Raw genomic sequence first — 17884 nt, forward strand, 5'->3', positions numbered from 1 at the left:
ACTGATTAACGTGGAATCCGAACCGCATGAGCTCCCTCCGGGAGGCAAACCTGGGTCCCACGCCGAAGACGCGTACACTAACCGCATAGCCATGAAGGAGCTCGGAAGACAAACGAACAAATGCAGATCAAGTCATCCAGAAGCCTGACTGACGTTCGCCAAATATGAATACCAAAAGGGGTCTATTAATTTAAAACAAAAGTACAATTCCTGTTGTATGAAATAAATAAATGTTTTAAAATGTCTTTTATGAAATTAACATCTTCCAGCGTAAATAAACCTGCTACATTTTCTCCATGAGAATACAGGACACCTCAGATCCCCCTTCCTCAACTTTCCAACACAATGCAATGAACTGTAGTCTGGTTATGAACAGAAGTATAATAGACCGCGGTGGCTCAGTGGTAGAGCGTTCACCTCTAGTGCATGGGGTTTCTAGTTCGATCCTAGCTCGCGCCAAGCGAGATTTGTGGTGGACAAACACCTTGTGCGTGGCTTTTCTGGAGATTCTCACGTTTCCTCCCACTTTCTTCATTCTGTCATTTCATTCATTTCTCATCATCACCGTCACCTTGAGCATAGCAGGCATAACCGTGAGACTAAAACTAAAAGATTTTATTTTATTTTTATTCAATAATATAATAAGCGAAAGTTCACTAAGCAGCAGTTCTTTTCTCTGTTTGTACCCTGCATTTAATTGTATAGACTGAAGATGCCTAAAAACTTAAGATGTGCTATAAAAATGCTTTACAGGAAAACAATATGCAAATTATTTAAATCAGCGGTAGAATCTACTTTCAATATTTTTCGTGCGTTTAGCAGTATTTATTTACATGACTGTATCTGCCAAAATTACGTTCGTCAGTTTAATCTGATGAAAAGCTGATTTTTCTCCTTGTATCGTGTGTAATTGTCAGGACCGGATTTATATTTTTCTAAGGCCTGGGCCAAAGCACAATTCTGTGACCCTAGCCTCTGAAAAATATTATAATTCTTGTTAAATTATCTAGTGTGTTGCTGAAGAAAAGGTTAGTCATCTTCCCTGTGTTTGTAAATGTAGAAACACTCAAAGCCATCTACTGTTATATATATCTATATCTATATCTATCTATCTATCTATCTATATCTATATATATATATATATATATATATATATATATATATATATATATATATATATATATATATACACATATATATATACAGTATGTCACATTCATATTCGTACACACCTAAATTTAAAAGAAAACCACTATGTATGAAACACACTGATAGTAAAATTGACAGCAGATTGCTGGAGGGGTGAGGTAAGATCATGTTAGACGTACCCAGTGTAGAAAGGGGTCAAAACAGGCACACCATAGAAAGGCAGAAAAGGAAACATGTGAGAACTCCCGAATTTACGCCACATTGTTATTCGTACACTTGTACACAGTTTTACATTTCATAGGCTATAAAGAAAATAAAACAGCAGTAGAACACGAGCATGCAGCGGCGATGTATGGCCGTTATTAAAGCCAAAGGCTACGCTACAAAGTATTACTTATTTTGTTTTTTCATAAAACTGTTTCTTACATTCACTGTTTATATCTAACTGTACGAATAACAATGTGGCGAAATATTGCACATCTTAATTTAGTTACGCATTTATTTTATATTATATAGATTTGTACATTGCGTCTTTGTATATGTAATAACAAACAAGTATTTCAGAAGTATTTATGTTCAAACAGAAATACATTTCCTTCATTTGTTTATGCGTACCGCTCTATTTTCTTTACGATCATCATGTGTACGAATATGAATGTGACATACTGTATATGTTCCGGAGAGTATCCAAGTTTCCATCAAGTGCAATGGAAAAAGTAGCATTGCAAATTTCGCTCGCTATCAAGTCGAACAGGGTGGTGTTATAACTTCCTCGAAACTGTTACATGCAACAACGTACTGTTCGTTCACTAATTACAGGATTCCCAGCCAATGTCAGAATTTTTTGTTTTTCACTTTTTGAATAAGCTGATATTGATAGCAGAAATGGAACGGAGTTAAAATACGGGACATTCCCTGTCCCGACTAAATTTACGGGGACGCGGGACACTCGGGCCCAAAAACGGGACACACTCGTTGTTTTACGGGATGTATGGCAGGCTTAAGCGTAATATAAATAGTTTTATTGTTGAAGTATTCATTTCCGATCCTTCCGCGTTTAATTCGGGAATTTCCCGAGCACTTCTTTCACGGCGTGTACATCAAAACTTCCACTAGTACGGAAATTTGAACTCAGCACTTGAAATAGTAAGCGTTACATAGCGGAACCCCGAGCATTAAGCTTCTTAAATTTGACAAGAATTATAACACTATTTCTGGTGTTGATTCTACAGAGTGTTTATTTGAAGAGTAGCAACAATTGACTGGATTAAACTGTTATTGTTGGAAAACCAAATTTCAGTTGAAGAACCTTGTGTTTTACATCAAAGGTAAGAAATAATAATAATAATAGTTTTACTCATGTATTTACGTATGTACTATTAGTACCGGCACCTATGACCTTAAACCCGTCAAACGTATGAGTGATAATGTCCCTCGGTGTCGCCAAGTCGACGAGCATACTATTCACGGAAAATATTTTCTAAAGTATAAAATTGCTTATTTTACTTCAAATAGGCTTTCAGCATAAGCCAAACATTAATTTGTTCTATAACTATCTTAAGCTAAGATAAGTTTTTTTTTTTTTTTTTTTTTTTAATTCATTTACTGCATTCAGAACTTTGTAAAAGTCTTATGTTGAATGTTGTTTATACCTTAACGTGAAAGCCTCTAATTCGCCCAAGGAAAGTCTAAAATCTGATAAAAATCACTTACAATGTGATCACCTTAGTTGTATCAATAATATACTAACAAATAGGTGAGAAACCCAGGTGGGTTTTAAAGTGTTTTTTTTTTTTTTCAGGTGGGTCCAACCCGAAAAAACCCGGTGGGTTTTTTCGGGCTGGGCCCACTTGGGCAAACTTTGCTCACTTGAGGCCTGACTTTCACTCACTCTTCCTCACAAACCAAAATAAATTCCCCAATTTACCCTGTAAATTTGTTAAAATTAGTCCGGCGATACAGCAATTAACCCTTCTTCATTCCTATATTAGTAAATTTTATCTGTTAATGTCAATGAGGTCGTTCCCTTACTCTTAAACTTCCTGTAATGTACCTCGTGCTAATAAAATAAAATTAAAAAAAAAAAAAATCTTCCCTTTTATACATTATGGTATCACATTACATTGTGTGTTCAGAATTTTGGTCTAGTTAATCACATATGGAAAAATTAAACGTCCCATTTAAGATGACACCATACATTTTCCATTCTAATCAAGAGAGAGTCGATAAGGAGTGAAACTTTTACGGGTAAAATCTGTTACTTTACGAGGAAGACGATAGAACTTATTTATGCTGGTGCATTATACCTTTTATAAAATAGTAAAGTGAAAATGTAGCTAAGTGATACTTTAGCATAATCCTTCATGATGAAATCAGGAGCGTCATTTAGAGGGGACAGGAGGGGGTAATTTCCTCCCCCCCAAGAGTTTGAGAAATACATACTTATACTTTAATCGATTGTCTACTAATATACTAGTACAAAGTGTGAAAGTACCGGTGCTTTTGTCCCCCTCAGGCGAGTTCTTAAATGACGCCCCTGGGTGAAATTCGTGATCCACCCTAGCTATATCTGCACTACCACAAAATGTTTTCAGTCACCCTGACATTAAGTAGCTCTTAATCATTGCTTCCTCTATGGTACGCGCCCTTCCTTGTTTTGATTTCGATACTTTTTTAATGGGTCAGAAATCAAACATTTTCTTGCAAGTAAGTAGTCTCTGATCGAGATAATGGGGCAAATTTACAACTCCCGATTCAGCTGGCATTCATGCATATAGACAAAAAGTGATACTGCTTCCAGCCATATGACTAAAAGTCATTATTAGGAAATGATGTAGCAATCAGGTCTTCCCTATGCGCATACCCACCTTCGCTAACGTGCCTGATCTATGGATCCACTCCATACTTTCGTGGATTAGATAGGATACTAACTTGCAGTGACCAGATAGCACAGTCCGTGTTTGTTTTGTTTTAATAGTTTCATCGAGCATGCCGTATCAGTAAAGATACAAAAAGAAACATCTATCGTAAAATACTAGTCAATTTGTTTTATAGTGACCACAATGACTCGTGAAGCCTGGGCTCTACACGAATCATAGAACTGCTTTCACTCACGTCTGATGCATCGGAAGGATTCGATACGATGCGCGGAGCTGCCTTCCGAACGCGCGCTTGAGAAAGTGTGAAGGAGCAGAAATGCACCAACAATTGCGGCCAAAGTTAGAAGATATTGCAAACAAGCCACAAAAGTACAGCACTTAAAGAACTAAACACGAACACTAACAGTTATTTGAATTAAACGATAACATTAATAATAGTAAAAATATAAAACATCGACAAGAACAATAACAATAAGACGAAAAGTAGGAACAATCTGACAACACTGCAACCTCAGAACGTTTCCCATATAGCGTGACTGACAAAATTTCATGGATATAGGTTGACGACTGGGACACATCCTCGCGTTCTGTTGGGTGATGAAAGTAGTAAATCTAGGTCAAGATTCATGACTCTTTGCGACAACTACCATATAGTTTTCAATGCACACGAAGGCGAGGTGGAGCGTTATATATAAAGCAAACTCGAATGAAAATGATTTATCACTTATTACGATGTATTTTAGGTGTGCAAATAAATATATATTACTCTGCTTGCTTTGATATTCGTTATTTCTTTTTTCTGCAGTTTTTTTTTCGATTAACATAATTATTTACTTCTATTTTAATACGAAGAGTACTGTATATAATACAGTTTGTAGTGCTGCACAGAAGAAACATTGTGCACCTCTCTTCAGTTGCCTGTTTGTCTACTGCAGCATTGTCAGAACCGTGACTGGGTATGGGACGGACGGGACAAGTGCTCCAACGCGCGTAGTGGAAAGAGACACCGAAAGAAGCGGTTCTGTGTATCGCTATGGTATGTAATTTATGAATAGGCGGATCATCACAAGTATCGTAATTTTATGTTATACACTTTCTGAAATGCCCGTTCTTTGTATGGGGAGAATAAAGTTATGGGAAATATTTAATTACCCTCCTCCCTTGGGATACGCATTTAAATGAAAGGGTACTGATAAAACCCATGATATAAATTAGTTTTCTCATAGATTTAGAAACGCATAAATTTACGTCCCTTTTCCTTCAATCAAAATCGAATGACAGAAACCTAGCTCGAGGTAGGTCTATTTTTTCAAAATTTATTTTAAACTGTTCAACCGTTTAATCGTGATGCGTTCGCAAACAACAGACAACGTTGACTTCGATGTAGCTGAAATAATGTAGAAATATCCCTTTTTTTTCCCCTTTGAAACCGGAATTTTGCAAAACACTGGTACACGTATCCGTTTATTTGTAATGATGTGTTTATATACCGAGTTTATTCTTCTTTACTTAAGAGACTCGACATACTTAATTTTTTCCTCTATTCGCCTTCCCATCTTTACGATACAATCGGTCCAATACAAGATAGGTAATATATATATAAACAGGTCGTTTTTCCGCGAATCGATCCCACACAACCTTACAGTACTTTCATTTTTATATAGTAGATTTCAAAAATTACATATTCATTGCTTTATTTCAGCTAGAAAAATTTTTAAAACCAAGAGTTATACGAGTTTTATTAGCAATCTTGAATTTTTCAAAGCGATAATGAATAATTTACAATTTTTTACGATTATTGTAAGTGGAGAAGTACTGATGGTTGTGTGATATTTACAACTATTCGAACATGATAAATTTTTGGATTGATGATATTAATCCCGCAAAATGATACTTCAAATTTGTTGCCCCATTTAAAATGTGAGAATTTGTATAATTTTGTGGTTATTTTATTAATGTGTTTAGGTTAATAAGATAATTTTAATGCCAGAGGTTTTATTGACTCTGTTTTAAGTGATTGCTAATCAGAAATCCTGTTTGAATCTTCATTTGATAACATCGCTTACACATTGAAACAAATAACAAGCAACTGCTTTTTGCCATACAAGTGGAAAACAAATGAGTGTTCACTTGATAACGCGCTAGTAGCTGGAATAACGTAGATAGTGGCGCCGATAGTTCCTCTAGCGGTTTTTTTATAACTCTATGATAAAAACGAAAAATTGTGGCGCTAAAGGGGGCATTGGCAGTTTTTATTTTGCTGGAAGAAACCGTTGCTTATATGTAGCAAAATACACTCTTAACTACCAGCTCGTAAGTTTCCTGAAAATTTTTCCGTTTGCCTTGGACAGTATCACGCTTCCTTCGAGGATTAAACATCATCGCTATTTCTTGAAATTAGTAAATAGTAAGAGATAAATTTATTTCCTTCTATTCTTTTAATTCTTTTAAGATTTTGCTTGTTTTCTCTGTGTCTGATTCCTCTAGTGTATAAATCGGTAGAATGGTATAAGCTGTAGATGTGAATGCTTTACAACGAATCATCGTACTAATTAGCGTATATGGGGGCTTGATGGCTCAGTGGTACAGCGCTTGCTTCTAGTGCATGGAGTTCCAGATTCGATTCCCGGCCTATTCTCTTTCCAGCCTTAGAAAAAAAGTAGATGTAAACAAACCCACCTGACTACCAGTGGGTCGATGACCAGTGATTGGTTGTTGGTCTCACTGTACCAGTGTCCTACCGCAATACAATCCTTAATAAAATAATAATTTCAAATAAAGATATCTGAATTTATCTTGCATTTTGTGATAATAAACGCAATATATATAATATTTAACAACAAATGTGGCTTTATTTCAACCTCACCTTTGGACATATAGTATTTACTGCGCATGCATATGCGTTCCCGCGCCGACTCCGCTCATTTGAAATTGTAGAATGCAGTTTTATACTGACGATGAATGACAATAATCCATCTTCGTCTTATGTTATAAAAGACAAAAGAGGAGTTTATATAACCATTTAAGAAAATACATATTTCCAACATAGCAGTGGTCAGTGTCAGTGTTATTTTCAACCAACCATAGCCTTACACTTTGGAAATTATGCGACGACAGTAAGTAAGCATTACGATCTTGACGTGAACAGCAAGATCGTGTGCAGAAGCACGTGTGAGCCGCGGAGTAATACATTTCGCTTTGTTTACTTCTACTCTGTTCTAAGGCTGGAAAGACTTTAGTAAGTTTGTGGTGAACACATCGTGTCCGTTCGTTTTATCCGGGTACTCCCATCCCACTTTCTCATTCCACCAATTCATCCATCATTATTCAATTGCCTTAATTATCGTCTCCCTTAGCCTAATAGGCATAATCATGGGACGTTAAACTGAAAAAATTCATTTTTAATTAGCGTATATGTAAGCGTGTTTTCCTTATTGAACATAATTGTTATATTTATCTTCTTTCAGAAAATTGAGCACCAATGGATTAATCACGGCTTACTCGAATATGGTTTTAGGAAGTGACCATGAGTCTGTCACGGATAAAGAGAATAATTTATTTGATCTGCAATGTGTTTTCTCCGTTGGGGACATAAAACTATCTGCTTTGAGTGAAGTAGGATGCAGACAGTTGATTGCTCTTGCTTTAGGGTAAGTGTGTAGGTAATTTAACTCTGTTGTGTTCCATAGATGTTTTTAGTAAACTGAAAAAATAAACTACAGAATATTTTAGAAAATCTTATTTACCATTTAACTTCATTTAGTGATTTTTCATTATTAATCATTAAAAATAAGAATTAACTAAATGAATTGGTGTTATTATTATTATTATTATTATTATTATTATTATTATTATTATTATTATTATTATTATTATTATTATTGAGCAAAAGAAACAGAAAAAATACATTTGTTCCTGTGACGTCCATCCAGGACCCCGGAAGCGTAAGATATGGTGTTTCAGATGAAATGACTGTGCTTATAAACACAAACAACTGAAGCTAAAAGGGCGATAATTGTCAGGAGGCACATCGAATGGAGCGTTCCAGTTGCTCACAAGTCATTATGGGGTACTGAGGAGTGACTTGATAATTTTTAACTGGCAAGATATGTCATCTGATACATTATTCACAAAATAATGGAAAACAAGTTTTCTAAGGAATTTGTCAAAAAAAAAAAAAAAAAAAAAAATCCTTTTCCTTATCCAGGTTAGAGCTTGAACCCTTATGTTTTTGCAGAGATCTGTACTGATCAAAAAGAGCAATCACTTTACATTTGATTTTACATTTTCGTTGAGTGGATATTCTCGCTTTTAGTCACTGCTCTGAAATTTGTTCAGCAATTACATCGGCAATCGCTCCATTGCTACTCGCGTGTTTACCCTTTTTGAAATTATTTTCTTTGATTATATATATATATATATATATATATATATAACAGAAACGTCTTTACACATCACCTTTTGTTGCAATTTAAGATAAGGGTAATTTTTCCACCACACTTCCAAGAAGCCACACACTTGATTCAGAACGGACTTTTGGTTTATCACTAGAGTTCATGGTAAAACACGGTAAAAATGCAATTCACTAACTATATTCAAATCCTAAGAAAAACACACAGTCCACGATGCCCGTCTTCTCAACACAGATAGTTCAGTGTCATTGCTTTCCTTTTCTTCATTACAATATGAACAAGTTTGACACGCTTGTTTAGGCCTAAACTTCAGGGCTACATGTCCACTCTTGTCGGTCCATATCAGATACAATACTGATCTGAAAATATAAAATAATATTACAATGCATATTTTAAGCTGTAGAAATATGTTTATGAAAACTTCAGAAACAATCCATAATTGCATTTTTGGCTATTTTTTCAAAATTTTGGACCCTTAGGGGCAAACTCAAACATTAACCTAGAGACTTCAAATTTCATATATTTTTATTTCACACCAAAATGAATCAGAAACACACCAGGGAGCAACAGTTTCAAAATATTGCTATTTTTTGAGACACCGTACAGTACTCCATACTAATAACTTTGCTATACTAAAGTTGTTTTGATTATCCTTTCAATGACGTATCAGATGAATTACTGCTTAAAGTTTTCGAGTGATTCCTCAGGATCCCATAGTAGAAGGTTCTGTGGGGCAAGCGAAATTCTTCATTCGATGCACGCCTTCCGACATATTTTTCTGACACTTTTTTTCTCCACTGTGATTTGTAAGCACTAAGCATTTTATCTGAAATATTATATATATATATATATATATATATATATATATATATATATAGATAGATAGATAGATAGATAAATAGATATACCGTATTTGCACACCTAAACTTTTGACACGAGATTATAGAAAAATGTAAATCTCGAGTATACGCCGCACTACTAAATTTACGAGAAAGTTCAGTTAGACAGTGCTTTGAGTTGCATTTCTCTCTCTCTCTCTCTCTCTCTCTCTCTCTCTCTCTCTCTCGCTTTCTTCAGCGCCCTCCATTACCAACGGGACAAGTTTCACAATGAAGTTCAAGTAGGAAAAGAATCTATCTCCTCCCCTTCCCTTTTTCAACTCGCGCGGTGGGTCAGTGGTAGAACGTTCACCTCTAGTGCGTGGGGTCCCTGGTTCGATCCAACTCGCGCCAAGTGAACTTTGTGGTGGACAAACACCGGTGCGTTGGTTTTTACGCTGTTCTCCCGTTTCCTACCACTTTATTCATACCACAATTGCACTCATTTCTGATCATTACCGTCTCCTTTAGCCTAGCCGGCGTAACGTGGTACGTAACACTGAAAGATTTCCTTTTCCTATATGAATCCAAAATATTTTCAATCCTGGGGGCATCCGAACTTAACATTTTAACATTCTTTCATAAATTCTTTCACATTCTCTTCCTACCATGAATTTATCTTAGACACAGTAGTGTAGTATTGTAATAAAACTATCATAACATGGACTTTCATATTTATGTAGTAAACCTTTGAAAATAGCTTTTAAAAACGCGAAGTTCACTCGATACTACATGAGGAGCAATAGGACGACAGTGTGGAGTGGACTGATCAGACTGCGATAGAGCAAGGTAGGCGACTTTTCTGATTTTCAAAGAGGGGAAATTAAGGTCACTGCAGTATCAGAAACCCAAATTTTGGATGCCTCTAAAAAAACAGTAATAAAGCAAGTGAGATTGACGGGTCAATAATTATCAACAGTATCTTAGTTTCAAATATTATGATCATGATACGACGTGTTTCGAATGAATAAAAACTAAGTTGCAAGGGATTGATAATTTTTCTTCTTCTTCTTCTTCTTCTTATTTTTTTTTCAAAATGCTTTATGTTGAAAAACTGCTTAAATATCATGTAATCAAAAAAGATGATCTTCAATAGGTGTAAAGATCATAATGCGGTTTACAGCAATTTGATACCTGAAACTGTTCCGGAGATATAGTAAAAACGTAGAACACTGCTTAGAATTATGTAATTGTGAGAACTTATGTTACAATAGAAAGTTCCCACAAATACGCCAGTTTGAGAGTATAGCAATCTTTACCAGTGTTTTTCGTATTTCCGGAACGGTTTAAGATATCAAGTTATTATAACATCGTTATGATCTTCGTGTCCATTGAAAACTACGTACGTAATTGGATCCGATAGTTATCTAAGCTTTTTTTTTTTTTTTTTTTTTTTTTTTGATATCTTCCAAAATAGTCAAATTTTTAATTGATTCGTTGAAACATGTATACAGAACTCTCGCTTTCTTGCTATTTGATTAGAGGTCATGTTCATCATTGTATGATAGGCATGTAATTACGTACAATGTGTAATCACGAATTCATAAATATCTCTACCATACTGCTAGTACATTATACTGCCATCTGTGTTAACTAGCGGTGTAATAAGTGTAATCTAATAGAATAGGTATACTTTCATTTATGCCTATAGAAAACATAACAATGAATTCGTGTGTAGATAATTCTTGATTTCTAGCCGTAAAACGCACTGAGTGGATAAAATTTGTACATTTTGGCAGTGTGTTCGGAATCCGTAGTATATTCGTTACAGAGAATCTAATTATTCACTTCAATAGGAAAATTCATTCGCTCAATCTACTACCCATAGCTAATAGGTTATTTCATATTTTTTCATGGACTGCAACCAAATTCAACAGTAAGTGCTGCCACTGTTAATTACGTTCTTGATTGTGACACCATTACATGTTACCGGCTACCGAAAGATCGAACGGTTTTCCTTTTTCTGCTGTAGCATATGCTCTGATAACAATTCAATTGTGATCGAAAAGTTTCGTTATTTGTTAGTAGTGTTTTTGTGAGAAAATGATATTGAAATACTTCATATTTAGATTGTCATATGCGTGCGCTATTATTTCTTTGTTCTAGATCCATATATTACTGACTTCGAACTTAATGTTATTTGGAATTGATTTGATTTCAGATCAGGCGACTTACTGCTATATTATTCAACTGGAGACAAGGAGCTTCCTACTGTAAAACAAGTACCATGGTTTCTTAATTCAGATAAACAGATTGTGGCGTTGGGTTTTGATCCGTCCGGGACGTGGCTTCTTGTTGCTGGTAAGTGTACTTAATTTCTTCGTTGGAGAATGGTTTGGTGTACTTTTAACATTTAAAGAAGCTAGAGGGAAAATCGAAAAGTAATTCAACTTTCTCCTCTGCAAGGTATAAATAGCAGGTTGCGAGTTGACAGACGATTAGTTTAGAGGAGCGATTTTTAAATTCATTTCAAGTGGGGCACTTATTTTAGGTATAGTGTTCTTCGGATCACCCTATTCTTGCCCATATCGAAAGTAAAGTTTTTTTTTTCTTTGCATGTTTTTTTTTTTAAGCATATATTTGTATACTCATATTTTTAAAATAGTATTCGTTAAAATTCCCTTAATTTTATATTGGTGTTGGTAGAAGAAAATACATTTTAGTTTCTCAGCTCTGAATAATATAATTCATCTATATAAACTACAAGCTCGATTCAAGTGTTAACTATATTTAAAAATTTGTGTCAAACGGCTGAGTTTTTCCCTCACATAATGCATTTTGTTGATACAAAATCCGAAATAAGAATAGCCCCTCTTCTGCCCATTAGAAGTGAAGCTTTCGAAACTGCATAGACATCTGCCATTTGTAATGAAGGTTTTATGTGCTGAGTTTCATTTCTTCTTTAGACTATCATTCTAAGAGGATCATAAGGGCAGATCTCAAGGATAACAGTTTGAGAAACGCTGGTTTAGAGTTTACACTAGAGATGGATCTAATGTATGGTCTTTCTTGCTGTGGTCGAAGAAATGGTCAACGTCATAACAATACTGCGTATTTTAGTGCGGCCTGCAAAGCAAGAACAGTGAAATGTACAGGGCTCCCAGCTGTCCTATTTTCCTATATTTTGGGAATTTGTGTATATTTGTCCTATATTTCAATCTTGTCCTATATTTTCTGTATTTTTCAGTGATTGAATTATTAAAAATACAAACCAAGGTTAGTTCCAGTGATGATTTAAATTGCTTCATATTACAGGGTGTCTATCGGGCACGAAAGTCACAAATGTCACGAAATTTAGCTTTTGGGTCACGATTTTTTAAAACTGTACAAATGTAAGTACAGATTGGAAAATTTTGTTCTATAAAACGTCAAAATTCACCACCAAAAATGTCTTATGATCGGCTTTACACGCTACCAAATCGCAAGCAAAATACGTTTCTATCGCATGGATGAAAATTCGACCTAATTCGCACGCAAATTCGCTCTTAAAAATGTTAGGAAATTTTATGATTTGGTAAAAAAAAGGTCACGAAAGTCACGAAATTTCATTTTGGAATTTTAGTAGACACCCTGTATTAGCAATATGCTAAACGTGTCTTAGCATTTTTTTTCTGAGAGACTAGTCACTAATACTCACTATTATTTTTTTTATTTGCTTTTTTCTATCCTCCCATGTCCACTCTTTTTTTTTTCTTTCTTTGTTTCCTATGTGCTTATTCTTCCCCAGTGAAGCTTAGCTGAGAAACCTCGCCATGCTCCACTTTCTTATAACGCTAGCTGTATTAGCATTTTCTTTCAGCAGTGTGTATTTTGATTTTAAGCATTGTGTGTTGGTATTCACCAACTTCAATGCCGTCCAGTATTACTGTACATAATATGCAGGGTTCTCACGCGTCTTGGAAAACCTGGAAATAAAAGTGTGTCATGAAAACGCCCTGGAAAACAGAAAATGATGAAAATCTTGGTTGCTCTTGAATTCTCTCTCTGTGGCCAGCACTGACAGAATATTTCTTTAATTTCCTTCCCAAGCAAAATCAAATTTCATTATAGTCAGAACGCTACAAGAGAATCTGTCAGAACTTGAGATTCTCCTGCCATATTTGCATTCGTACACTTTGTTATTAGTGTAGGCACTTTGATAAATTCCTTATGATTATGCAAAAACAGGAACCACTTATCCACATTTTGCATGATGAATTAGGTGAGCTACTTCAAAGAATAATGGCAAGATTTCTAAAATTTGATCTGTACAATGAAAAATCTGGATCTGATCTTCTGAATACGAAAGTGAAAGAAGGAAAAAATCTACTGCCAGATGATAAAATTGATGTCGGTGAAGGCGCACTTTTAGCATTGAAAGAAGTCGATAAAGTGCAACAGCGGTTACTCACAATAAATGCAAAAATTTTCTTCATAACAGCAATAAATTACCTTCAACAAAGGCTGCCACTAAACAACTGGATTTTGAAACATACCCAGATTTTGCATCCTATTGTTAGCATACAAAGCAAGAACAGGATAAGATATTATAATCTTTGAAACGATTAGCGTCTTGTGTTCCTTCGATTTTGACCAGTCAGGCAATTGACAAGACTGTAGACGAGTGGCGAATTTATATGAGTGATCCGAGTATACACGATGACTTTTCTTTTGTTTGTAGTATTGACGTGTAGTGGAACAAAGTAATGCTGTTGAAAAATAATACAAGGAAACCAAAGTATCCAGCAATTACTAAACTTGTGAAAGCAGTATTAACACTTTCACACGGGCAATCGTCTGTTGAACGTGGTTTCTCGACAAATAAGAACGTGATGCCATCCGAGAGACAAGGATTGAATGAATCCCTCTGAATCTACACATGACTAAAGACGCAGTCGGTGAAAATGTAAATGAAATTAATATCAGTAAAGAAATGTTGATGTACTACAAAGGAGCACATAAGAAGTATCGTGAAGATATGGACAGAAAAAAAAAAAAAACTTAGAATAACAAGAAAGTGAGCATAAGATCACAGAAAAGACAAAAGTGAGTGCCAAAGAAGGAATAGAGGAAAACATGTGTGTTAAAGTTCGTGAAGCTGAAAAATTAAGCATCAGAGAGAAACATTCGGCTTCAGGAAGTAATAAAGCATCAGTTCATGGATAACGTGCCAGCTGCACAAGCCCAGATTGAGGCTGAAAACAAGACTTAAAAATGCCATGACGAAGGTGTCTCAAAATTAACACGTGTACAAGTGTTTTCGAGTTCATTACTAGCTGAACCTGCGCTCTACACAGCGCATCATTCACATATAAGCATGAATCTCCTTGTCATTCCTCACATCTGTACATGTTCTTCTACAGACACAAGTGAAAGACGTCTTCATAAAAAATCGGCAAGGGGTATCATAAAGGGCAGGTTTTCTTTTTTTTTTTTCGATTATTTTTTCTCAATATCTCGCACCGTTTGCAAGATTAGATCCTACTTCCGTTTGGAGTTTCTAATTCATGTATGACCAGTGTTTTCTTTCTTCTTGCATGCAGTATGTAATAAGCAAATACATTACATATACAATTAATTATAATTATAAGTTATATATAGTGTTCATTGGGCAAAACTGGAGATATGGTTATCCTTCCTTTTTCATTATTATTTGGCCATGAATCAAACGCCTGAGACATATACAACCCCTAAATACAACAATGTCGTGTTGGAATATATAATGCATAGGATGTGATGCTTTAGTTTTTTTTTTTTTTTTTTTTTTTTAATTTCAACACTTCCAGTGTACCCATAAAAATGTAATAAAGAAATAGTGGCCATGTTTTTTTAAGTATTCAATTAGAACTGGACAATCTACATGAAATTTGCAATCGATTAGTGAAAACGTCATCTTTCTAGAGCCTGTAGTTTCCGAGATCTCATTGTCGAAAGGATTGGTCACAAACATATAGTTTAAAAGGACTCCAAAGAGGGCAGCACAGTTCATTTGCATTGATTTTGGAGAAGACTTATTAAAATACAAAGTCTTTGACAATAGCTTTAAAACATAAACTTTATAAAAAAAGATGCACCTTTAAAATGTAAAAGTAAAAATGTGTGAGTATAATAATGGTGTATCGAGAGAAAGGCATGGGCAACTCAGACCTCAAGAATTTTTCTTTTAATCAGTAAATTAAGTCATTTATTTCAATCAATTTCTTTTTTTCTTTTTTTTTCTTCTTTTTTTTTTTTCAAACTAATACAGCAGGTCTACTAAGTTCAAAACGTAAAAGGTTATATATACTGTTATTCTGTATTAATCTAAATCTTGTTACCAGTTGCCCATTGGGGTGAAAGGTGGCCTTTTCTTATAATTCATTTATATATATATATATATATATATATATATATATATATATATATATATATATATATATATATATATATATATCTGCTTCAGAGCATAATATTCTGTTGTATAAACCAAACTGTCCTATATTTTTTAATGCCCTGGTGGGAGGCCTGAATGTAGTGAAATTTTTGTAGTGTGAACAGATTGCTGGTTGAAATTCGCAAAGAAGTAGTGGGAGTGTATGATACTGAATGCATGAACCGCAGCAGCATTGCCTGGTGATACAGTATTTTGAAGGAAGGTCTAGTAAACCTCAATGATTGGCGTCGTCTCTGTAAACTTGGAACTGCTGCAGCCTTCAACCAGCCACTGTCAGAAACATTTGACAAGTCAATTCGGAATGACTAACGAATCCATCAACAAACAGTGACACAGTATTCCATGTCCTAGCTGTTTCAGATTTTTCCCCTCTCTTTTGTTCTTTGAAAAGATCCATGGACAGTTAAATGACCGATTTGGCAGAACAAATTCAATCCTGTATATGATGGCAACAAACAACCGAGATAGCCATCATGAGGGAATCTCGAAAGGAAGAAAAGTAGAATCTAGTAAACACAAGGCAGAAAATGTGTCATTTCAGTGCTACAAGTTCTCCAAAACGACAGAAAATAAACTCTGAAGCAGCATAGCCCAAAACAATGTGACATATAGTAGTCGATTCTTCAAGGGATCACTTATGAACTAATAGGATTCTATCTAAATATCTGTCTAAGAATCCAGTGGTACTTGAGCAGTATTTTTTGTAAAGCAAGTTGGGTATAAGAGTGTGAAGTGTTAATTAAGCATACGTGGCAGTTTTCTAGAACTTAATATTTAAGAACTACCTTTTCTCCGTTAGTGATGGCAAATGAGTAATGTTACTTCACACTTTGATGCAGCATCAAATATGATTTCCAGAAGTTATGCAACAACACATAACATATTTTCCCTTTAAGTTTCTGATAAAAACTGGAAACAAATTTTGTTTTTAAGATGTTTCCTAACTTTCTGAAAGGGCATATTTATTAATATGTTTCTGTTTACTATTATAATAGTATATGGCATTTAAATCAATAACTTTTGCAATCATCTAGAAATACAGTTGATCGCAAATTCATTGTTTAAATTTTAAGCGAACGACTATAATCTATGTGATTTTATAAAAAGAAAGCCTTTTAGATCTTCTTATATACTCTTATTTTCAATTAAGATTATAGTAAACAAATGCGTGTGTTCTGACAATTTCTTCAAATCCTGAGAAGTACAAGTAGCGAATTATCAGAAGAAATATGGTGGTTCATTTTTCAAAAACATGTCTACACATTAATAAAAAATAAAATTTTGCTTACGTAAGTATCCAAATGATAAAACGGCAATTTGACACTTAATTTCAATGTCTAATTGTCATCTTCATACATGTTGTATTAAGAAATTATAACGCTTGTAGAACTAAGTATTTTTATCAGTTTTGTCTATTGTAGAGAAAATGTTAATGTTACTTGAATCAGTGCTATTAAAATGCCTGGTCAAAAACAACTCCATCCTCTTCCTAGCATTTCTCCGAAAAGAACAACCCAACAAACTCCTATGTTGTATTAAATGACTTCATAAAAACACTTCTTATTCTGCGTTATTTTTGTGTATAATATAAAATACTACGAGTCGACACGAAGTATGTCTGTGCTTGAACCTTAATGAAATCACTTCGCTGCAAAATGAAACTCTTATTTGCAATTTCAACTTCTACCTGTTTTAAAAATGCAGTGGTTTCAGGTTCTAACACAAATATAATTTTAGTAACGTGATTCAAGGAACATCAACATTTTCTCTACAGTAGAGGAAACTAATAAAAATATGTAATTCTATAAGCAGCATAATTTTTTGATACAAAACATGTATGAAAAAGACAATTAGTCATTGTAACGTAGCGTCAAATTTCCGTTTTACCATTTGGATGCTTACATAAGTACAATTTTTAAAATTTTATTATTAATATGCATCATATTATATCATTAATAATGACTGTGCGTTATTTTCATTAATTATTTTGGATTTCTGAAGAACAACATCTTTTGAAAATATTGTATATAAAATATTTTATTATAGTATTTCTATACCTATTTACAATTATAATGCTGCGATATTAACGGTTGCTTCTGTACTATAATAGCATGAATGTTATCCTGAATTTTTTGCTCACTTTTATGAATTTGT

General features: G+C 34.4%; 1 protein-coding gene across 1 annotated transcript in view; it reads left to right on the plus strand.

Annotated features, from left to right (window-relative positions):
* ca (RCC1 and BTB domain containing protein claret) overlaps positions 1–17884 on the plus strand; it is a 153956-nt gene that overhangs the window by 3344 nt on the left and 132728 nt on the right. Inside the window, exons 2-3 of the mRNA XM_081742650.1 lie at positions 7496–7678; positions 11480–11619. Coding sequence (XP_081598776.1) covers positions 7536–7678; positions 11480–11619 — 283 coding nt within the window. The 5' untranslated portion in view covers positions 7496–7535. The remainder of the gene's footprint in view (positions 1–7495; positions 7679–11479; positions 11620–17884) is intronic.

The sequence above is a fragment of the Thermobia domestica genome, chromosome 16, assembly GCF_964235325.1.
Source record: "Thermobia domestica chromosome 16, izTheDome1.hap1.1, whole genome shotgun sequence".
NCBI classification, from domain to species: Eukaryota; Metazoa; Arthropoda; class Insecta; order Zygentoma; family Lepismatidae; genus Thermobia; species Thermobia domestica.